This window comes from Chiroxiphia lanceolata, chromosome 4 (assembly GCF_009829145.1).
Source record: "Chiroxiphia lanceolata isolate bChiLan1 chromosome 4, bChiLan1.pri, whole genome shotgun sequence".
NCBI classification, from domain to species: Eukaryota; Metazoa; Chordata; class Aves; order Passeriformes; family Pipridae; genus Chiroxiphia; species Chiroxiphia lanceolata.
Window position 1 is genome coordinate 48,798,843 of NC_045640.1, and position 25,383 is coordinate 48,824,225.

General features: G+C 40.7%; 1 protein-coding gene across 2 annotated transcripts in view; it reads right to left on the reverse strand.

Annotated features, from left to right (window-relative positions):
- MCUB (mitochondrial calcium uniporter dominant negative subunit beta) overlaps positions 1–25,383 on the reverse strand; it is a 46,309-nt gene that overhangs the window by 15,602 nt on the left and 5,324 nt on the right. Inside the window, exon 1 of one of the 2 annotated variants that reach the window (XM_032686876.1) lies at positions 15,455–15,499. The exons of the other annotated variant lie outside the window; for it this stretch is intronic. Within the exon in view, the coding sequence (XP_032542767.1) occupies positions 15,455–15,484 (30 nt within the window). The 5' untranslated portion in view covers positions 15,485–15,499. Of the gene's footprint in view, positions 1–15,454; positions 15,500–25,383 lie in introns of those variants that run through there. 2 annotated transcript variants of the gene reach the window in all.

The following is a 25,383-nucleotide window of genomic DNA, read 5'->3' on the forward strand; positions in this document are numbered from 1 at the left end:
AAGCTGTAGCAATTAGAACTGGGGATGATTTCCATATCGACCTTTATAGGAATTCGTACTACACTTATCATCTACAACATTTATGTTTAATCAGGGCATGTAGGATGAAGAGATTCAGCTGAAAGCATACATTTGTGCATCATGTTTTTACATCAGTGAGATGTACATATATAGTATGTGTATCTTACACACAGCTAATGGTTAGCTGAGGGGAACTGCAGGATGCAAAACAATGGAATATCTAGTTACAAATGCCTATCACAAAGAAAACATTGATGACTTCAGAAGATAAACCAGAGAGCAGAAGACAAACAGCATACAGATGCACCAGTACCCCTCAGTATGACAGTGACACAAAACCACTAGCAGTATCTGAATTAATTCTTTTTTTTTCTCCTCACATTTAAAATGCCATGAATAAAACTTACTTTTTTAGGTAAGGTTGAAACCTCAAGTCAACAGGTACACAAATTAATTTGTTCCAGTAGTGCCTAAATATATATATATATAAAATTAATGTCAACAACCACACACACACACACACACACAAAAATCAATCCATGTCTTTCAAATATCTGACTTGATCAGCTAAACAACACACGAGGACAGCAAAGAACTCTGGTTGTTGTTCGCTTTTATCTTCCCACATTAGAAAAAGAATTGTGAAGGAGTGTCACAACACATTATTACTGTTCATATCTTTCCAGTACACATGCAGCCAAGACTATCACCTTATTTAAACTCCCTCCACTATTTCAGCTCAGGGTTCTTACAAGCAACCAAAGCACAGAAAGGCAGGGACACTTATTCCCACAGAAACATACTGGTTTGGGGGAGGCAGAATAGAGAAATGCAAAGTAACGTGCACATCAGAAAGGAGCTGAGCAGCGCCCAACCAGCACAACTGGTGCTCGATTCCCACGTCTCTGCAGCACACACCAGGTTGTTATATGGCAGAGTCCACGTCTTCTGCACAATTAAGTAACATTGTCTCACCAGAAAATACACCTCTGGCATCTAAACACAAGCCTAGCTTCCAGGGAGAAGTTTTGTTAGTGTTGGCTGTCAAACAAGACAAACTGCCTAAATTCTTCCTTTGTTTAGCCCTGTGCATATTTTGACACAGAGCATTTCCATACATTACCGTTAACTGAAACTTCGTATTGGTAATTGCATTGTATGCAAAGGAGAAGTGGAAGAACCTTACTTTTTTTGTTTGGTTTGGGGATTTTTTGCTATCCTGGTCAGGTATTAAATATAGCTGGGCAATCAAAACAACAACAGCACAGATCAGAAAACACACCCTGAGATATTAAGGCCAGAATGGACCAGTAAGGTTGATCCTATCTGATGTGCTGCACAAAACTCTCAGTCCAAGTTCAAACACCTTTTCTCCACCCCCAACCCCCAGAAAGCATCTTTGCCTTGATTTAGAAGATTGCATCTTTGCCTTGATTTAGAAGATTTTAATATAGGGATGTTGTGGATCCTCCGTAAGTCAGAGATGACAATTATAAGCAAACATAACCAAAAATACCCAGGTGCTATATTTCTCTTCAATGGGTTGAGACAGTTAATCTGTGTAGAGTTTAACTTGCTTAGATTAACACTCTCTAGCCTCAGAAATGTCTCTCCTTTGTAGGTACCTGCACACTACAAGAAGCTACTTAGATTGAAAATCCTCAGGTTTCTGTTGTAAAATATTTCTTTTCCCCTGGAAACAATTCTTGTAGTTTCTTTCAAGAAAACTCTAACTTTCTAGTTTCCTCCCCATCCTCACCTGCCCCTAAATCTTTTGACTACAACCTCATGTTCAAATACAGCCACCACAATCCTGCTGCTTTATAGGATGTACTCTGTCATTTACATTCTCTGTTTCCAGATGGTGGACCTCATTTCTTATGTCCTATAATTTCTTTCCTTTTTTTTTTTTTTTTTTCCAAACTGTAATCAAATGACACTACTGGGTTACAGCTTACCAGAAAACCTTGGACTTTTTACTGCACCTCAATCCCCCATATCTTGAAACCTGAGTATCTTAAATGGAAATAATGAGACTTGCCCTAACTTCTACTAGGCTTTACATATTATAAGGGATGAAAAGGAATCAACTTCAGCGAGCACCTACAGTCTCCTGCCACTGACCTCTCCATTAATCAGCAAACCAAACTATATTGTTTAGGTAACCTGTACATCTTACCAGTAATTGTACTTTGCTCTAGATGCTCAGGATACTAAAAAGATCAGCAGGTAAGAGCTCTTACACAGCCACCCCATGGCATCACTGCATTCACAGTTTATTTTGTGCTCTCACTTTATTGCCATCCTATTTATGAATTAAAGATATTTACATTTTAGTAGGTATTACTAACTGGTATGCTGATAGCTCAGTTAACCATTACTTATTCCCACCTCTGGTTTGCCAAACTTCAGAATTTAAAATGGTTTACTGTACCTTTCACAGTGCCAGAGATACTCCTTGTATAAAAAGGAGAAAGACAGCTTTCAAGTGAATGACAAGGACTTCAAGAATATAAATTAAAGATGAAATGCAGTAGACACAACAGCAAAAGGTTTCACACAGTACAAGCATAATGACTGCTCAAGAATCCCTTGTAACCAGAAAAAAAAAGGTTTTTTTCCTTTCTTATGGCCAAGCTAACCTGCCATCTCATACTTCCATTACATTATGTGTGATTACCTCTTTCCTTATAAAACTGCACCCTAGTCAGAGCCCAGCCTTTGTCAAATGGTAAATAGCTAAATTGCTTTCCTTTCTGTTTTGAAATCCCAAGCTGCCAAGCCACAGGCAATTTCCAAGGTAATCAATAAAATGTCTCTAGCATCATAATTTTTAAAAAATTCTCACTTTTTTTTTCATAATTAATGCCCTACAAGTAAGACCAGAGCATTCACATGTACATGAAACAGGTTCAAAAGTTTCTAAGTTCTAAGGGTCTTAATGACTCAATTATTTCTGTAAGGAAAGGGAGGCAAAGTCTAAAGTTAAGATTCTTAAGATTAAAGACTCTGTGAGATTAAAGCAACAAATCAAAGTAATAGTTATTATCCAGAGCTTCATGTTAACTGCCAAAGGTAAATGACAGGTCACACTGTAGAGACTCATGCTCCTATTCTGCCTAGAGTCAAGATAAGCACCCCAAGCCCACAGCTATGGGAAAATAATATCACAAGCACTTCAGCTAGCAGCTACTTCAGAGAGAGGGAGAGAGAGGTGTGTGTGTGTATATATATGTATAGCCTTCCTGTCCTTAGCTTAAATTAGAAAAGCCTGAAAACCAGGAGGATTGTGGTCAGTGAACTCCCCAGTTCATTTCAGATTTCTCTTCTGGTAAGAAACAATAATATTACTTGGGGTTGATCCAACTTGATCTATTTCTGTTTTGCTGCTAAACAGTGCTTATTTCAGAACATTAAAATTTGCATTCCATCCTCACTATCCGGAATCACACCCTGCAGACTACAGCAAGGAGAAAAACCTGTGTGTTGTTCTAGGTCCACTAAGAGTGAGGCAACCAGGACAGGGCCACACGTGGCCGCACAGGGCTGCTGATCCTCACCAGCCAGAAAGAGCAGCTGACTCCCAAGCAAGACTTCCTGGATTTCCAGTAGCTTTGCATGTGAGTTTGTTACATAAGGGTAAAACTAAGCAGTATCAAGAGGGGACTCATAAGCAAGCTAAGAGCTTAGCAGTCTGGGAATTTGTTTTTAGTCAGTTGAACGCCTACTTTGATAGGGACAGGAAGAAGCTCTCTCCCCCACTCAGCCTCCCTGGTTTCCAAGGTGGTCTTTCAGTGCCTGCTACGCCTGCAGAAGATTCTCACTTTCCTATCATTTGTCTTATCTCCACAACATATCAAACTATACAGCTTTTTCTTTGGTATTGGTAAATTGTACATTACACTACTTTTGTTTAACTTTTTGAAACTCCTGGACATGTGGCACCCAGTTACCAAAAACTAGCACAGTATTTATTCATACCAACCAGGAATACAAACGCAGACACTGAGGCCATATTCATGGCTCTCCCAAAAGGCTTTATTAGCCTAAAGATAATTTTTTTCTTTAAAAGAAGTCTCTTACACTCTTATCAGCATGGTGAACAGCTGCATATTGGGAGAGATCCATCATGTATTCCAGCAATCACCCAAATCCACCTGACCAAAGTCATCAAAATAGTAACAATTAAGTTGACAAAAGCAGGGGAAAAATATAAACATAGCATTACAAGATTTGCATTTGTCATCTGTTCTGCTTTTCCAGCACACTGTTGCACTAAGTCAAACAGATTGTCCTCTCTGCCTATGAGATTAAAACCAAACAAAAATCCTCTGCTAATGAAGTTTCCTTCAATTCATAAAATCAGCAAGACAATAGTTCCTCCATGCAAAGAGACACTGGAATGTCGGCTCAAACACACAGATTTAAGAGCAAACTGCCTGTGCCTAGGTAGAAGCGTCTTCAAAGCACACGTGTGCGCAGAGACATCCCTGTTCCTCCTTTCCCAGCCACCCACCATCTCAGATCACAAAATGTCAAACCCCCTCCACTAGCATCTCTTAAGATAAATTATTCACTTTTTCCACGTGTTGCACTGTACCTAAGCACCACAGGTTCATAAGGAAACAACACTTGTGTAGGAGAGTGGCCTTGTCCTCCTTAGCTTTGGAGCTCCTGAACCTGCTAGCTAATTTCAACTCAATCTTGAGATGGTACAGGTCTGAAGGCTACGATGTTCTTGTATATTGAATGGAAAAATTGGACAAAAGAGAGATGCAAACTGACAGCCCCAGGGAGGAAAAGGCAAAGGCAATGGCTCACCCACTCCCAGAGACAGGCACACAGACAGTCCTTGCACTACCAGCTGGTGATTCACTGACACTTCCCACTCCCAGCTCAACGTGGCATGTCCTGTGGGCAAGGACAAGGATGACCAGGAGAGTATTTGTCACATGTTTGCAGAAAAACCAGTCATGTAGGTCTAACTATGACAACCTGTCCTATACAACCTATAATCACATCACTACAGGCCACCTGAATATAAACATCAAGAAAGGTTGTTAAGGGATCTTTTAACTCTGCATCAGTTTTGTGCATACCTTAAATTTACATAGAACAGAGAGTTCCCACAAGGCAACACTCAGGTTTCCTGGAGTTCCAGAGCAATTCAGCCCAAAATAAAGTAGACATTTCAGAGAAAGCATAACAATCAACCACTTCTCCCATATTAATTTAAATAAGGAAAATCCCACTTCCTCACATTCCAAAAAGTCAATCCAAAACACTTGTAGGTTTAACAAAACATTCTGCAAAACCTAGCAGATAGAAGAGGGTTGCTGTAGCTATAAAATGGCTCAAGTTTTCACAGCACATTACAGGTCTAAAGGTATAGTATGTTATATCGAAGTATGTTAGTTGTAAAGCTGTTTCAGCAACGATGTTTGGATTTTCTGTACTGTTTAAGTCTATCAGAGGGGAGCTCAGCAGGGCAGATGTGATCAGCATCACAACACCAAGCTACAGCACCACAGACTCGCTGCTTTTCTCTCCATGACTCCTTATGTACCTTAGTCTTGCATCCTACACCAATGACAACATTTCCATAATGACACCTCCCTCTCAATTTGCATTTTAATAATCCCAGAGATCTCACCTATATTTTTCTATTACCACCTCAATTTTACAGGTATTCTATACAGCCTATATCTTCTCTAACAGTGTCTGAGATGTCAAAAAAAAAAGCCCTGCAAATTAAGGGTTCAGTTTCTTTGTTTCTAGACTTAACATTTGACTGTTAAAAGCAATCCAGGCTGGGCAGCCCTTCATAATAAGGGTAAGCAACCCTTCTGCTAGAGCTCTGCAGAGCAAGAAGGACAGACCTCTGGGGCAGGAAAAGAAAGGCTTCAAGGAAGCTGTTGGGAGCACTCATCTTGATCTTCAACACTCTTCCAACTCCCTTAGCTTGCCTGGAGGTGCTCACAAACATATTTCCTTGGCTGAGCATTCAGGAGCATCAAGACAATTTCATGATGAGCTTGCCCAAGTTCATCACTACAAACAGCTGACCAACCAAAACAGGAAACTCAGCCAAATGAAAAAGAGCCCAGAGAGAGAGAGGAAAAACCAATGAAAGGATAGAGCAAAGGGAGGAGGGAGAGGTAGGAGAGATTTCAACTGAATTCACTCTGTAATCTGAGCACAAAACAACAGCAGAAAAAAAAACCAAACAACAAGAAAGGAAGTCTCTTTCAGGAACCAGATCAGAAAAAAGCTAAAACCAACCAAAAAGAGAAAGTAAGTAGGAAGTAGTCCTCTGAATAGAAAAAACCCAATTTGTATCCTAAAAGAAGAGCCACAAAAACTGCTGAATTTTGCTGCAGTTGTAACCATGCCGTATTCTAAACTTTTTGAAAGCACTGGCTTCCGTCTGGAGTACAGATGCAAGAGTAATTTAGTGGTCACTAGCAGTGGAACAGCAAAGTTGTGGGACAGGAGCATGCCTACTGAGGGACTGAGATGCCCATACAACTCATGCAGACAGTGCAGGATGGCCAGGGAATGGCAAGGTCCAAGCTCTGTTTCATCCTTCTGTGCCTGAATCTTCCTCTGCCACTGCAATTGCATGTGCCCTGTAAGAGATGTCTCCAGTAAGAAAAACCCTGCCTGGTGACGTTGGGTAGGTCACCAGCTGAATAGCTACCCGTTTCCCAAACGCTCAGACCAGTACAAATGAAGGTTTGCAGACAAGGACTTCGAGGGCTGGGACATGCACAAATACAGAAACCTGAGCAATACGCCAGAGCAGCGGAGCTGACCACAACCTGCATGCCATAGGGAATGTTGACCATCTGTTGCTTTCTCACCTGATTTATCTGCTTCCCAGGAACTGGGCTTTCTCTCTAGTATCTCTGCCTCTTGCTTCTCTCATCTTTATGGTTTTCATTTGAAGCTACAGAGAGCAGGCAAAGGAAATTAAAACTACTGCAATGGAAGAAGAAAAGCAGTCAGCAGCTATTTTTGAAGTGGACACTGCATAGTGGCAGACAAAGACATAAAATTCCCATCCCTCCTGCACAGTTTGCAGCTTTGGCATATTTCTCTAAGTTGTCCTCCTTTTTAGTCTGCACTTGCTTTCATAATACACTCTCACTTGTATTCCAGATGAGATCATTTCCACATCCTGTTCCTGTTATCACGACCATGAAAGGAAGACCTTCTATATGGAGCCAAGCAGATCAGATAATAGCACCATTTCCTTTCATTTTCTTCAACTGAAAAGTAGATCTGTGTTTAACAACGGCTGACCTCAACTGCTGTGTTTCTACCTGCTCGTACTTATTGAATGCTATTATTAATATTAGTCTCTTTTAAAAACTTTAAAAAAATAAGATTCAATCACTTGCCTGCAGACCATGGGGTCAGGCAGTTAAGTTGTATAAATTCACCCATCACCACATATGTTTTTATAACACATCGAGTAAGTCATTCATCCATTTCCTCTTTTTTCTTTTGCAAGGAAAAATAGTCAAAATGCAAGAAAAATAATAGACTGTTGACAAGTTTGAATACTTCAGAATTCTTAAAAAAACAAAAATACATTTTGCATTATGCATTTCTCAGAAATGATACAAAATGCAAATGGTACTGAAATTTCTGAAGCAAAACAGTTCAGCCCAGAAGCTGCCTGCCACTTCTCTGATAGCTATTTCTTGTCATTATCAGGCAAGTTGTTTTGACAGTTTCACTTCTATGCTGACTGTAAATCTGTGAATATTTAATGGCTGATTCAACTGGAACAACTACCAACAATACTCATCAGAGCTTGGAGCATGAAGATTTAGCCTGCTGAAAACCTGTATTAACTTTGCTCTTTATACATTATTTGTGTAATTCATTTGGATTTTATAAAATAACTGTAAACTAGAAGACTAAATTAACAATGTGCTTCCAAAGCTCAATCCTTCAAAGTACAGCTGCATTTAAACAAAAACAAAACAGCTCAAATGAAGAAAAGCACAAGAGCTTTCTGAAAATTAAACTGGCAAAAACAGCAAATATTTTTATATGACTCCAGATTTTCTAGGTCTCCACGAGGTGCTGCTTCTTTCCTCCAAACCTTTAGTCCATATTGCTGTTTAGCTCCTATCACAGAAAGAAGGTCACATTCCTGTCTCACTATAGCCAGTGCCTGAGAAGCAGCTGCTGTGATAGGTCCTGCACTTTCAGCCTGTGACAGACAGCTGCTGACTGACACCTGCCAAGAAAGCATAAGGGAGTGCCCTGAGACAGCCCTTGGCACCTCCTCACTTCACATTCTCTGAAAGAAGCCTCCGATTCAACTGCCTGACTCTACGTGGTAATCACAGTTGGCATCCTAAATATGAGACAGAATGAACACCAGGCATCTTAATCCTTTCCAGTGTTTTATTTTCAACTGCTGGGTGTTTGGGCACAGACAGTAAAGAGCACCTCTGCCCAGAAAATAACAGCTGCCATTATTTGCTGCTCGATAAGAAAGCAGAGAGCGAGCCAAAAGACGTTTTTGAAAAAATTGCTTTGCAGAAGAGAAGGTTGGAGGTAGGAAATGTGTTCTTATCTTTTAGAGCCCTTACAGATAATTTGATTATAAGTCTCTTCTTCATAGTATAATTGAGCATCTCTGATCCTCAGACAATTGATGCAGGCAGGGAAGAACGATTATTTCTTTATCAACTTTGAAAAACCAACACAGTTTAAATAATTTAAGTTACTTAAAGGTAACACAGAAAACTTATGGTGGAGCAAAGAAGAAAACCTGAGTATCATCTCTGCATTATATGTGAAAAGAGTGCTGTGTGCTTTCCTGTCCTAGGACTCAACAGAAAAAAATCCCACCAAGATAAACATTACATTTCAAACTACCAACCTACAACTTCTTATTTTTAAATCTGTAGTGTCTAAATCCTACTTCTTTTGTAAATGCATGCATTTGTTGACTTCAATATTTACCAAAGGACCTTGGTTTTTTTGAGTGTTGTCACATCTGCTGCCTGTATTTTCATAGCATAGGAGATCAGCTGTCAAGAAAAAAGAACCACACTGAAACCAAGAACTTTTCTTAACCTCTACAAATGGCCATCATGGTCCAACAATGGTCCAGCTAGATCAACATTCTCCCACCCAACCATGGGTGGGCAAATCCCTTAGGGATGCCCAATGAGGAATGAGAATAGGGCAAAAATGTTTTCATTCACTTTCACAGCACATTTTACGTCTCCTCTCTGAAAGTCCAAAATACAAATAGTTTTTATGTGGGTTTCACAAAATACAGCAGCTTAACATCCTTGCACCCTATGATTCTGCTTTGTCTCACAGCTATCACTGCAAAGATCAGATGTACAGAAGACACTCAGCAACCTGGTTTTAGCAGATTCAAATTCATAGACTTCTGATATTTTCCTAGATGTAGAAAACAGCTGCACCAAATGGAAGAAACAAGTGCAGCATACAGGGGCTGCACACACTGCAGCCAACTCAACTTTGGACTCTGGTCCAGGTAGACCAGACTCTGCTTCAGGTAGACTTCTGTCATGCCTGCATAATTCAGTGACTGTAGGCAGCAGAAGATGCAACATTCTCAAAGGAGAATACCAAGGAAGAGCAGTAAAGCTCTAAGAAAGAGTCATGGGCAAAGGACTCTTTGTTGTGACCACACAGCTTCAGCCTGACCATCAGAGAGGCAGGTTTGAGAAAGTCTCTCTCTGCCTGGACTCAGTTCCTGCTCACATTTTGGCTGACAAGTAGTCCACTCCAAGGCCTCATGTATGCTGGAAGCAGTGCCATTAGGATAAAGCAAGACCAATGCCATTGGGCAGGAAGGGCTGAAGGTCATCAGCTGTAGCTTGCTGTCTCCTGCAGCCACCATCCTTGCATTATGATTGCCTGGCATTTCTGGGGAATCCTAGGGAAATGGTATAGCTCCAACTTCCAAACAACAAACAACTTCTGAAGCAGATCCAGCAGCAGTCAGACTGCTGAGACTTTTTTGCTTCCCAGTGTGACACAGGGGTGCCCACCCTGTGAGGGAGAAGGAAGGATGAGCGCTATCAGTGAGGTCACTGCTTTGCTCACAGGCGCACAAGTTACAAATCAGAGAACTTGTGAATGCTACCTATGTTGCCTTTAAAGTAACTTAAATTATATTAACTGTGTTGGTTTTTCAAAGTACATAAAGTAGTAATTGTTCTTCCCTGCCTGCAGCAATTGTCTGAGGATCAGAGACAGAGATGCTCAATTATACTGTGAAGAGAAGTCTAATCAAATTAGCTCTAAGGGCTCTAAAAGATAATCACTCATGAATTAAATGAAATCATGATGAATTAGTGAAATCATATTAGACTAGTCTGTACAAAGAGGATTGGGTTCAACTGACATATTTGTTTGCTTTCTTTCATAATGAGCTCATTAAATAAAGCTTAGTTCATAGAGTACGTTGTCTTGCAAATTTGAGAGATTGAAAAGGACTGTAACTCTCTCCTTCCCCCAGCCTGCTGCTTAAGGATGAGGAGAGAGATAGGACTTGGCCAGGTTTACAAATCAACATTTGTCTGTAGGACCCAAGACAGCACAGTTACCTCTTGTTGCGTTGTGTGTCCTCCACACTAGATTCAAACAATGCTGACAGCTCATGTGTTTGACATCACGGGATAGAGACAGGCTCAATACACACATCTAATCAGCCTAAAAGGACAGGATTTTCCCTACTACATAGATATCTGTCTAGGGTAGCTCTGTGTATATCAAGTCATGAATTCCTGTCCTCTCCCAAAAGAGCATACTTAATTTCACTCTCAGGAAGTCATATATAGGATACTCAAAGCCTCTATTTCAGACACATCCCCAACTATAGGTATAGTTCTTCTGTGCTTGCACCCCTCACACTTGTTAGATTTCTGAACCCCAGTAGTCACTTCTTAAGCAAGTTATACATATTTAATTCTTAAAGTTTTCCTCATAAATTAATCTCTACAACTTCTACCCATTTACACTGCTTCTGAGATCCCTTCAATGATCAATATCTTTATAACATGAACACTAAAGTCTAATACAGTATTTCAGGTACTGTCATACCAGTGCTCTTACTCTCTTGCCCCCGAAACAACCCCTATGCATGCAACACAACTACACTCATCTTTCCTATCATCCTAGCATACTCATCGGTTTCCACATTTTTTCTTTTTGTCTAGCACTGAGATAATGCCTAGTAAAATGGAATATCAAGTGACTTCAAGTTTAATTTAGTACAACAAGAATTACAAAATAACTATGTCAATGTCCCAAAAGCCTCTTACTTTTAGGTTGCTCTTCAACTGCCTTTGAGATTCTCAACATCTATGCCACTGGATTTCACTGGGACACAAGAGGAATTTGTAGTTATTAATCTCTTTTATCAACAGCTCTATGTTTTCAGCACCAGTGAGACAACAAGGCCTGGGAACAAAAAACAAAGCAACAAACCACTGGCCACTTCAGAAATGCAGCTTGTATTCTGCATATGCAAAACATAAGGTACACATAAGCACAGTCTCTGTTCAGTAGCAGCAGCTGCAGGGTCATCTTAGCAGCTGTGTGAAGACACAGCAGGTGTTGCTATACTGCTGCTGCTCTTCTACTTCCATATAACAGAGATTTTGGACCTCTGTAGGCACATTAAGCATTGCAGTCCAGAGGGAGAAACCAGGGTGAGCATGAAGGGGGCTGTGAAGGAGAACATCAGCAAATCAAGCCAGCAAACGCATGACCATGCCTGCAGAAGGATGTAGACAGGGAGAGGCCTTGAATAATCGCTGCACCCCCGATACAAAGCTAACACAAGTTAACATCAGGTCCACAGGACTCTTTCCTTTACAAACAGCAGGCTAAAGAGAGATAAGATGGACTGCTGAACTTGCAGCTGATAAACAGCAAAATCCAACCACATCAAACCACTAAATGCATGTTCACTTTCATAACCACCCTATTATGGCCAGCAGAAACTTGCAGAAATGAACACAGAAGCAGAACACTCATGCTGTGCTACACCGACTCTACGGCTCAAGCAGAAACTTTGTTTTCCAGTGACTCTCAATAAATACTGAATGTATTCTAGGTGTTTTTTTTTAAGGAACCAGATATTAATCATCCTTGCTTAAGAAGCAAGACCCTTTGCAGCCATTTCCCTGGAAAACTATGTTCTATGCATGGTTTATTACCTTATATTAATAGGGATGGCTGAAGAAAAATGAGATTCTAAGAGCTGTCTGCTTCTGGTAAATATTTAACTACCAGAATCATGCCAAGGTACTTCTCAGCTTGATTCTCCTTAACTTTACTTCAGTATTATGCTTTTGTCATCCCCCACGGCCTTAAGCTGAGAGCATATCATATTTAGCAATGCAAGAATACTCCTCTAGGACATTAATAGATCCTACTAATATATTTACTGTGAGATGAACTTCAGTCACTCCTCGTATCTGTTCAGATAAAGAATCATCTGAATGTTGGTGCTGCACTTGTTGCTTTATGAGTTTCAGCTGCACAGATCAGAAAAACTCCTTTTTTCAACTACTAGGAGAGTGAGAGAACAATTCTTAGCCTCTGAAATTGTTCAGAGGAGACAGAAGGATGGCACTTCACAGTTAGAGATAAGTGCTCTCCAGCTGAGCACAGAATCAGGGTGGGGAAGGGCAGATGATGAAAAAAAGGAATCAGACAATTCCAGGCTCTAGCAGCTACAGGGAAAGGTCAGTAGCAAGCATAGAGCAGCCCCAATCTTTGCACCCTTCTAAGGATGCAAAACAAGTCCTGGCCACTCTCTGTTCCACTGCCCAAAGCTCCACACAGCAAGGACTACAGGACCTAGTCATCTCCTCTGAGGAGGAGTTTGAAGGAGCAAATGGTTGTCATTACAACTATCACTTCTCCCTCTTCCTTTTCCTCTTTTCTTATATCTTCAGCCTGGTAAAATTATACTTACCATATTCAGCCTGTTCAGACCTCTCTAGGAAAAAGAGTAATTGTTTTTCCTGTCAGCACTCAAAACTGAAAGGGGATCCCTGGACCAGCTCACAGAAAAGAACAGGCACTAAAAAACCCAGGTGCTGGAGTTACAGAGTCTGAATCTGTAAATTTATTTGCTAAGAAAATCAAGTACATTCATAATTACTAAAATGCCACAAAGGTATCAAATCCAAAGGGTTAATCTGAAGTGCAGTTCTGGACACACCTGTGGGTCTAAACAACATTGCAATTTATTTTTATGACTTTTATGTGCCAGTACAAAGATAGGACAAAGCAGCTTTCTTTTATAACTCCAATTTGCAGCAAAACTCTACATTAGACTGCTTTCAGCAGAAGAAATGTCTGGGGATTTTGATGAGGATTTTAAGCATCATTTATTTCTGTAACTCCACTTCAGCTGCCACCAGCACCATTAGAAGAGTAATGCCAGGACTGCACTCCCAAAGATACCTTCAGATCCATGGCAAGCAGATCTCATTACTACATCAGCTGTTTCACTTCTGTATTTCGCTAAGAACACAGGAATCACGCTGCAGGTGTTTTACAAGCATGATTTCAATTTATTTTGGCACTGGTAGCAACAAAACAGATGATTATGTTGCATTTGGCAGTGGGCAAGAAAGAACAGCTTCCAGTTTGGCCTCTGTCCTTTCTACAAACTAGACATCAGAATCCCACGGTGCTGGTGCAAAAAGCAGCACTATGGCTAGTGCTGAAGACTGTCCTGGCAGGCTGGCACAGGGCCGTGTCCCATGCATTGATAGTCATCAGCTCCCAGCTCCTGACTCCCACAGAGATCCACACTGAACAGAAACTGAGAGTCACTGCCTCACTTAGAGGCAAGATATGCCAATTAATTGGCTGGCAGCATTGTGCTTCTTTGAGAGACAGCATCTCTGGCTTCCACTGAATACCTATCAGAACGCTTAACCTCTGCTTTAGCAAAGAAAAAGACAATTTGACGTGTCAAAAGAAAATCTGACATGTTACTCTTGGCAAGCTGCTCACCTTGATTCACAGCATCACCAAAGAGATGTCATTAGTTTCCAGCTGGCTCAACACTGGATATAGCTCTTGCCTCACTGTAACTAAGGTCTTAAAGATGGAGTTATGTATTTTTAATATGTTTTCACATTAGCTCTGCTAAGACATTCTCAGCACTAGAAAGAGCTTATTGATATAGCTATCATCAGGAAACATCTCTACACAGACACCAGGTATATAACTACGGGAGTACCTTAGCTATTGCTACTGGCTCTAAAGCACCTAATTTAAAAAAAAAAAAATCCACTCAACTTTTCTTCCCCATTAATAAAAAGTCAGCAGCTGCAATATAGGAAATGATTAATGAATAGCAAAATCTACTGTCAATTACATAACTAAATATTGAGAGAACGTTTATTAGAGCATCACTCCAAACATTCTTTTCGATTTCTTAGTATTTTAAGTACCATACCCCAAATTAAATGTGTAAGTATATAAGTATATATAGAACATATATATATGTAAAATATTGGCCAAGTCATGAAAGGGAAATGCAGGGATGCAGGGACTGGGAGAATGAAGAACCACTGCCCGCTGTAGGACAGGATCAAGTTCAAGACCATCTAAAGAACCTGAATGTGCACAAGTCCATGGGATGATGCCTGTGGATTTTTTTATTTTTAGCTTTTTGTAGATTTTAGAAGTAGCTGTATCATATCCCTTACCAGTTATTTTCCAGTAAAAGTAATGGCAGTAGCTTAATGGTTGCACATACCAAACCCCGTCCCATATCACTCTCTCAAAATTCCCTTAGCTTGTTTAGACTTCCTTCGAGGTAGGTCTTCATTCTGTTTAAGAACATCTGCACCCTGGTCTGGACAACGAGACCACAAAGGCACAGCGACCTTCAAGCTCGGAACTTTGGAGAAGCTCCAAGGATTGCATGTGCTGTGATGAAGAGGAGGTTGAGGAAGTGGGGGTCCCAGAGCTCCCTGCCTCAATTTTCAGAGGGGTGTGCCAGGGGGAGGTGCTGGGGGGTGGATAAATCTGAGATTGGATGGGTTAACACCTTAAATTGTGGAACCCTGTGGACACAGGAGGCACATCATGTGTATTCCTGTAGGCCTCAGGCCTGAAATTAAAGGATCTACCCTCTTTATCTTATCTTTTACATTAAGTTGTCTCAAAGTCCTGTTTTTCTGCGGTCTCTTAAGGCAACAGGACCTGATGAAATTCATTTGATGGTCCTGAGGGAGCTGGCAGATGAAGTTGCTAAACCACTATCCATCATATTTGAAAAATCATGGCATTTGTGTGACGTTCCCAACAACTGAAAAAAGGGAAATATAACTCCCATTTTTAAAAAGGAGAAAGTGGAAGACCCAGGGAACCACAGACCAGTCCATCTCACCTGTGTACCAGGCAAGATCACGGAGCACATTCTCCTGAAACTACGCTAAGGCACATGGAAAACAAAGAGATGATTGGTAACAACCAACATGGTTTCACTAAGGGCAAATCATGCCTGACAAATTTGATGTCTTCCTATGGTAAGGCCACAGCATTGATGGATAGGGGCAAAGCAACTGACATCATCTACCTCAGTCACCTATAGCTGTGTAAAGCATTCAACGCTGTTCCACAACACCCTCGTCTCTAAATTGGAGAGACATGGATTTGATGGATGGACCACTCAGTGGATAAAGAACTGGCTGGATGGCTGCTTGCAAAGAGTTGTGGTCAACAGCTCATTGTCCAGGTGAAGAACAGTGACAAGTGATGACCCTCAGGGACTGGTACTGGGGCCGGTACTGTTCAACATCTTTGTCCGTGACACGGACAGTGGGATCAAGGGCACTCTCAGCAAGTTCACGGATGACATACCAAGCTGTGTGGTGCAGTCGACACGCTGGAGGGAACAGATGCCTTCCAGAGGGATTTGGATAGGCTTGAGAAGGGGACTGATGCAAACCTCACGAAGTTCAAGAAAGCGAAGCCCAAGGTCCTACACCCGGGTTGTCGCCATCCCAGACATACCTACAGGTTGGAGAGAGAAGTGATGAAGAGCAGCCCTGTGGAGAAAGACTTGGGAGTGATGATCAATGAAAAACTCAACACAAGCCAGCAGTGTGCACTCACAGCCCAGAAAGCCAACCATAACCTGGGCTGCATCAAAAGGACTGAGGCCACCAGGTCTAGGGAAGGGATTCTCCCCATCTACTCTGCTCTCAAGAGACCCCACGGGGAATATGGCATACAGCTCTGCTTCCCCCAGCGTAAGAAGGACATGGAACTGTCAGAGCAGGTCCAGAGCAGTCCACAAAGATCATACAGGGACTAGAGCACCTTCCCTATGAAGGCAGGCTCAGAGAGTTGGGGTTGTCCAGTCTGGAGAAGAGAAAGTTGTACGGAGACCTCAAAGCAACCTTTCACTATCTGAAGAGGTCCTACAAGGAAGCCAGAGAGGGACTCTTCATCAGGAACTGTAGTGACAGGACAAAGGGGAATGGTTTCAAACTGAAAGAGATCAGATGTTCGGAAGAAATTCTTTACTGTCAGGGTGGTGAGGCACTGGAATAGCTTGCCCAGAGAAGTTGTGGATGCCCTGAAAGTGTTCAAGGCCAGGTTGGATGGGGCTTTCAGTAACCTGGTCTAGTGAAAGGTGTCTCTGCCCATGGCAGGGTGTTTGGAACGAAATGATCTTTCCAACCCAAACCATTCTATGATTCCATGATGACAGTATGCTATAGCTTAGAACTTTCAAAGCAAACAGAAAACAGCTAGTAACTGCTCTAAGTTAAACTGTGATTATAACTATTGTGTCCCAAAAAGTATAGTATAGTTACATCAACAAAGCCTCTCAGTAGGAACATCTCATATATGCAAAACAGGTAAATAATTATGCTGATTCTTTTTCCTTCAAAGATGTTAAACTAAGATAACACCAGTTCCTTGGCTTTTGCCAAATCTGGGACATGGGCTGTTTGTTACAGGCTTGAAAAGGCAGAATTCCTACAGCTGATGGGTTTATATCAGCAAAAGTAGTACTTTCACTGATATATCTTTCTTCATTCAAGCAGAGTTTGTAAGTTGTACTAACAAAACAATATCTGCTCAAGCTATTCTGTGTTAAACCATGGTAGTATGATTCACTGACTTGTGTTATGTAGGAGAGGCTGAATACTAAAACAAAGTATTTTTAGTTTTTGAGTGAGACAAAAAAACACTCTGACAGAAAATACCTGAAAAAATAACAAGGCAATAATCAACCTTCCTTTGTTTTAAAATCAATTTGATGCTGAAACCCATTCCCTTCTGAAACACCACCATTCACATTCAGTCAAGTCAATCTTTAACTTAGGTTAATACTGCTGACCAAGTTAAAAAAAAAAACAAACTAAAAAGTCCAATCCCAGAGTAAAACAGTCATCAGCAATTCACAGACAGGTACACGCCCCAAATCCTTGTGCTATTTACTTCAGACTGCCTCTAATTGCTTGTCTACAGGATAAGAATCTCAGTTTTTATAAAAGCATGTATTATCCCCTTGAGTATAAAAGAGCTTGGAAAAAACTCTCTATTAAAATACATCTCAAAGGCTCAAATCTCAGTGGAAGACAAGCACAGAGAACCATAATATTTTGTTTAGAAAATAAGTACCTCATGTTTCTGAGAAGTAATGACATTTAAAAAAAATACACACAAAATATTCAAGAACTGCTTGCTGTCAAGTGACTAAAGAGGACACAGAGGACACTGACTGCTAGAAACACAGAGAGGAAAAAGTTTTCTATACCCTATAACCTACTTCGGTTAAGGAATTTTTTTTTGTTTCTGTTATCTTGTGCATTCGACGTTTGGACAAGAAGCTGCATCCTGAGGCAACAGCCTGAAACAAGCTCTGGCATCAGTGCTCTCTTCCCAGCCTGGTGAGGAGGTACACACTACATGCACAGCACACAATACAGACAGGCTTTCTGGTCCAGGTGCACCATCACACTGAGCAGCTATATGCTGCTTCCAGGTTCCCAGCTAGTTTCTCCATATGGACAGTTTTTTTCTGGATATAGCAGCCCACTCAGAATGAGCCACAGTGAAAAGATAATCATGCCCACAGAGCCCAATCTGCATCCAAGACCATCTGCAATATGAAATGCAGACACCCAGGACTATACAACTCACCATCCTTCTCAGAGAAATGGAGAAAATGGGACCGGCCAGGCTCTCAGACTGACTGTTGCTCTATTGCCAGGAAGGAAGACAGTGGGACCTGAGATGAGTTCCCTACAGTCACACAGTTAAAAGGATTCTTGTAAATCTTTCTTAAGAAAAATACAGTCTGGAGAAGCTGCAGTAACTTATTGAGTCCTAAAGGTCCTTATTAAAAGTGTTTTCCTGGAGTGCAAAACAGTGTCTGAATTTTTTCGGTGATGGCTTATTAGAAGTCTAGAAAATTCTAAAAAATATCTGATGAACAACAAGTAAGCAATAGATAATCATAATCATCTTTGCAATGTGTTATTCTGGAAAAAGTACAAAGGAAAAATACAGTCACAATCTCTTTGCCACCACAGGATTTTGCTGCGGTATGCTTTGTCAGTGTGCCAGTTCCGAGAGTGAGGATTTGATATGGATTAATAAACATGTTGAAAAAACTATTTCCTCACTTGTCTGTGGCTACACAAAAAAGTATATCTATCTATCTATATATCTTTATACCAGGTTGTTTTCCCCATATTTTTATTGTCTTTCACTCTCAGAATAAGATGAATGAAGTTCAGTTAAAAACCTACCATCTGCCATATTTACCTGCTGCAGCTGCAGTCTCTGAAGCTACATGTAAACCACTGAAATTTAAACAGAGGCATTAAGTAACACTATTAAACAGTAACTCAAACAAAAACAGACAGCCTGAATGGTCTTCACTGATGAGGGGTTATAAGTACTACAGTGTGCATGTTACACCAGCCAGAGCATGGCACAACAAACTAGCAAAGACACAGACAAACTGCCCACTAAATACTGATAGCCTGTATCCAGAGTCCGATAAAAATTTGAGAGTCCATAAAAACAAGAGTCCATAAATTTTTGCTTTCACCATTGCCTTGGAATAAATGCTGTAGAACATTTCATTCCCTATGTGCTGTTGGGCTTCAGACAAATTTCCCTGAAGTGAGACACCAGATTTTTCTGCTTTCATCAGTGGAGGGCAGACATGTAGAGAGCATAAAAATAGGGAACAAAACAAAAGCAAGTTCCTCCAACTACAGCTTCCCCCTGAAGTGGATCCCCTGAGAATGTTCCAGGCCTAGGAATAGCTGCTGGCTGACTATTTTTTATGATGGCCACTCCCAGAACTTTGCATTGCTTGTGTATATGGAGTACTTCAAATCTGTGCCACAGAAATACATAAATATTCTCTTGCATGCTTGCAGATAAGATCAGCTTGTGCCATAGCAGTATGCACTGACCTATGAACCAGCACATTGCTCCTGGCTTCTAGCAGATCTTGCTGGTCTGAGTGCTGCCATGAAGTGCTGTACATTTTCTTAAAGCTCAAGTCCTTAAGTCGTGGGATTATGCACACAGAGACTCATCCAAAATCTAGAAACTATTAGGAGCACCACAAAGGCCAAGAGCAGTACCTAGGGGTTTGAATTCTAAATGTTATACGACATTCAAAATTTTTAGCAGCGTTATCTGCATCAGCATTTTTGTTTAAGCCTTTTAAAAGCTTTTGATAGCATCTACCATATGCAGTTACTTCTTTCATTAGTTATGAATATTCATAACTTGCACAAAAACTTTTGTAATATGGCAAGAAAACTATTAACTACTGATAGTTAATACCAAGTGAGACAAGATAAGCTGTAATTGTTAGTGGTAGAATGCATGGTTTTAAGATCTTACTTTCCAACAACCCAAAGCCGTATTTGTATTTGAATACCAGTGAGATTACAGTTTTCATCTGCTGGCTCAGGGGAATCCCCAAAGACAGCTGCATCCCTGTTCTTGAGAAAAGTAACATGGCCATTGCAGCAGGAAAGGTAAACAAGTCACAAGAAAACAAGCTACAGTATGTGCTGCATTATGAAATGCTGAAGACCAGCGCCACTGTGATGGTTTGCTTAGATTAAAATTGTATCAGGGTCTGATTTACAGCAAAATATACTCAGTTTACACTTCCACTGCCATGAAGAACAGCTTGGGGTGAGTACCCCAAGGAGCACGCACGGTTTAACAGCTGTAACTCAGTTTTAGGGCCTGGCTTATTTGATGTCTCTTTAAATTATTCCAGCTCAGTCATATTTCCAGCGTGCTTACAGTCACAGGGCACTGCAAGACCAAGTCTGAAACGTCAACCTTCAAGCAACAATCTTTTAAGTATGCCTGATTTTATTATACTAGAAAAGCTACAAACACTGAGTGTTTGGCTTCTGATTAAAGCACACAGATGTAAATACGAATTTAGTTTCATATCCCATAGCATATCAAACTCTATGGCTTCAGATAAATAATGTTATTTAAAATTACCACAATAAAGAACACTGAAGAATGCCTTCACAGCCAACAGATTGAAATGGGTGGAAAAAAGGTAGACAACTCAGTACAGCAATTTCAGTCTCTGCACATTAAATTGGGACTAGCTCCAGTTCGACAAAAAAATAGTGTTACCTGCCTTACAAAAACCTGTTTTTGCCTGAAAGCCATTGCAGCTAGGTGAGAAACTGTACCAGGCAGAACTGACTGCCAAAGGTACTACTGTGGTGCCAATGCTTGGGAATACACTCTGGCAGGAATCTTGTCTCAATATTTTTATTAGAACTTTCTTTGTTTAAATGAGTTTCAACTTACCCTGCAGCAGGTCATCTCCCAAGTCAACTGAGGGCAAACCCCCAGGAACCTCCCTGTTCTAAACTTTCACAGCCTCTTTGTGTGGCACCTTTAGCAAGGCTTACACTTTGCGATATTACAGAAAACACATTATGGTTTTAAAAAACTTTTCCAAACCAACAAGCAAACTGCCAAAAGGTGTGCCACAAACATATGTAACATGATGCCTGAATAGTTTAGGACTCATTTAAAAGCAGTCTTTGGGAAGGTGCTAGTAGGAATCCAGGATATTGCCAGCAGCATATGAGATTAAAAGGGAAGTGAAAACTAAAAGCAAAGGCCCATCTAATACTGATGCCATGATTCAGCCCTATACTGTATTTGGTTACTGAGCACAAAAGCTCCTCACAAAAGAGCTTCAATGACTTGATTCAGTTTTCCTGTTTCAACAGAGTTTGTGGTCATCCAGCAGTCAAATCAAAACAGGGGAAGGCAGAAGAGATACTCACCCTCTCGCCTCTGGCAGCAAAAGAAAAGAGATTGCTCAAGATCACTATTTGCCGTGTTTCCATTCCCTCCCTCCCCAAATTTAAGAGACTTCCTGCTTTTAGTTAAAAATATTAGCATGAGTCTTGCTCTGGAAAAGTATTTACAGATCTGGGAAGTCATGATCTCAGTGTAAACTTTAAAAATTAATACTGTCTTTTAAGAAACTGGTGTGTTAACAACTTCCTCGTAGTTTTATCTGGAATTTTAAAATTCTGAAAAGCTGCAGAGATAGAGAAAAGAGGGGCCAATCCACTGAGAAGCTAAGATAAACTCTCCACCTTGCTATTTCAAAAGGTACCTGGTCTACCTAAAACACATCAGCTGTACAGACCATGTACATGGCTCTTAGAATACAGTTGCAAAAAGCAACTGCCTTTAAGTTTCAACTACGTTAATAGTGTTGAGTATTTACCTGAGCCACTGATCAAGATCCTTGTCTTCCAACACTCAGCTGATTCAGTATTGCCATCCTTGGGTACAGCATTCAGGTCAGCAAGACTCTTAACTTTGACTTCTCACACAGGATTACTTTTATTAGACATATTTCTTCTATTTGGCTTCTATTTTTGTAATTATTTTCATTTTACTGATTGTAAACAATTCTTTTATCTAATTTCCTTATCTAGGGCAAGGCAGAAACAGATAGTATCTGTAGAAAAGGAAGATGTACTGACACATACCCCAGGCTAGCCAAAATCTCTGCCCAACTCCCAGATGAATCATCATCACTTCAGCTCCCAGCCTCTACGTAGCTCAGCCTGGAGATTAGCCCACAGCCACACAAATCCTCCCTCCACTCCTGTCGGTGAAATCTTCAGAGGGGTCCAAGCTGCAAACCCGTGTTTGTGCTAGGTTTGCTCCTTGAATCAGGAATCCTGTCATGACTATGTCTCATATCAGGGATTCTAGCTTAGAGGGGCTGGAAGAGAAGCAGTTGAGGCCACAGAGGTCCTTAGGAGCATAGATGCTGCTGCATCTAAGGAGCTTGGCACCTTTATAATTTTATTTCAAACAAACACCTAAAGGTGTTTTATAAAAGAAGTCTTTCTTCCACAGATAGCACAATGTTCACAGATCTGCTGTCACAGACAGAGAGTGGCTGGTTCAAAAAGCAGGTACAGAATATAAATAAAGAATAGTTTGCATGAGAAGGTACAGAGAAGGTCAGGTCAGGCCCTAGAAAAAAGAAACCTCAAACAAAACCATAGGAACATTGTTCTGTGAACAGTATGGCATAAACTCTTCAAGTACAACCAGTGACTACATCGTACACTCATTTTGGAGTGGAAGATTGGAACAGGTTGCCCAGAGAGGTTGTGGAGTCTCCCTCACTGGAGATATTCAAGAACCATCTGAGTGCAATCCTCTGCCATGTGCTCTAGGATGATCCTGCTTGGGCAGGGAGGTTGGACCAGATGACCCTTCCAACTTCACCCATTTTGTGATTCTGTGATCTTCTCCTTACCACAGCACTCTGGCCAAAGTCATACCCTCATGATATATTGAGTTCGATATGCCAGGAAAAAAAAGCAGTGCAATTTTTCCACTACTCTGGCAAACATACAAGACATTTAAAAATACTTTAGTGATCTCTAAATCAATTTCATGATGCCTTTACTATAGTTTTAGGTAACAACGCTGGGAAGATGAAATCACCGGTTACTTTGCAGATAAACAAAATATTTCTTAAAAGAAGATAATTTATTTCTCTTCATCTGACTAGAATGTGAAGACCGAACTAATTTTGATCTAAAATGACTAGACAGTAAATGTGAAAATAATTGGTTCAAAATTGTTTATGAGGTAGAAGAGAAAAGTAGATTATATCTTGCCTGTGTATGATGTACTCCATTTTTCTGTCTTTTTGAAGATGTGCTGCCTGTGCTTGTGATGATAAATGCAACTTTTTTAAGGGTACAATTTTCACATTTTTAGAGTAAACATCTTTTTTCCATTTCAGTTTGAGGGACTCCTGAATGTTTCCTTATCAGTAAGGGGGGAGGTTGTGCTTGCCAGTCCTCACACAAGCACAAAGCTATTTGTTTACGCATGCACTAACTGCTGACACCTGACAGGGCCACCTGCTTACCCCCAGCCTCACTTGAACAAAGGAGAATTAGTTTATGGACTATAAAAGCTACCATCCTTAGTAGGCAAGCAGGCAACCAATGTTCATTTTAACTTCTGTTCCCTTCTTCAGCTGCTGTGCTACAGAGCCATTCCAATATGAGGGATTTATTTCACCAGTGATGGATCAGATCTTCAGAGTATAGATCTGCACTTTCCCAGCACTTGGGGATCATGGACTTGGAGTCAAGCATTCCCCATAAGCAATCTATCCTCACCATGATCACACCAGATTCCTCAAGCACTGTATCAGTCACAAATGGGTGTACAGCAGTACTGTTACAGACCAAGCCACTCTTCACATACTGCAGGAATTAAAAGACCAGTCTTCCTGGCAAACACAAAGTCTGTTTGGGACAGCATGTATGAATACCTGCATTGGATGGCAGGTATTTCAAGATGATCCTGGACTCATGTGTCAGCTGAGAAAGGAAAAAGTCACAACAAATAACTTGCAGGGGCCTGAAAACTGTTGTCCTCCTGGCCTCCCTATGCAAGTTCACAGAACAAACAGTTTAGTTTAATTTTTGTCGGGCTCCTCATTAGCCTGGGATACAGTAACTACACAGTAAACAGTCTTAGGAGCGGCAAAAGGTACCTACCATGAAAGGCCACCTATTGCCCATGCAAGCCTAATCACCAAGTTATTTCACAATATCCTGACAGTAAGACAGAGGATGAGGCAGCAACATAGAGAACCTGTCTCTCCCTTTCATCTTTCTGGAAAAGAGCAAAAGAGATGAAAAACCAACCCACAGCAAGAGCTGCTGCTACATGCCCTTAAGAGGCGTTTAATTAACATCATAATATAAAAAGGCACAGAAGTGACCATGAAACACCTCTAGGCTCAGAAGAGCTTACTACCTTCTCATATGGATGTAGGAACTGCCCCACCAACGAGCAACCCAATGAGAAATTCACCTTTGATGCTGTTTTATAAGTACGTCATCAGGGTGAAGATGACCCTAGAGAAAGCAAGCCTTACTCAAACCCAGATATTCCATTCGTTTTCTTTCTGCTCCTTTCCCCTCAAGAGGAAGTGGGAAATGAGTATTTTACTGTTTAGCTAGATGTTGAGAACAGGTGTACTGTTTGCTTCCTCTCTGATGCCAAAAACATTACTGTGTAAGAAGTACTTCAGAAGGTGAAACCCTCACCACAAGAAAACAAAAAATAAAAACCAACTAACCAAAAAACCCCAAATCTCTATTTCCATTCCCCTCCTCTTCCACCCCTCCAGAAATGATATTCTAAACTCTAAAAGAGGGTCTACATTTTTACCTTATAAGCTTTAAAACATAAAAATGTAAAAAGAAAAAAGAAAATCAGAGGAGACTCATATTCTTAAAAGATACTATAGGTTTCTCAACAGCATTAAGTACTCAGCACTTCAGTGATTTGTGGTAAATCTTCAGAGCATCTAAGACACATGCAAAGCAATTTCCTCAGACATTCTCTAGAGGTTTAGTTTCGGGGGTTTTTTACAGGTACATAAAGACTGTGAGCAAAGGCCTTGCTCAGAGTGCTAGAAGGAACAGAGCCAAACTTAGATGTTCTTCATCTCATGAGCAACGAAAAAATTACTCACACTTACAGCACTGTTTGTATGACCACGGCATCCACTACAAATGAAATCACAATATTGTTTTCTGCCATCTGCTTCTTAACCGCAGAGCACCCAATACAGCTATCACTTCATGGTATCACTATTTAAATTCCCATTCTAAATTAAAAAAATAAAACAAATACTGTCACTACGGTTACCAACAGGAAATTATATAAATTTTTATTCTCCTTTACTATAAGGCTGTTGCACATACCTGGAGTAAT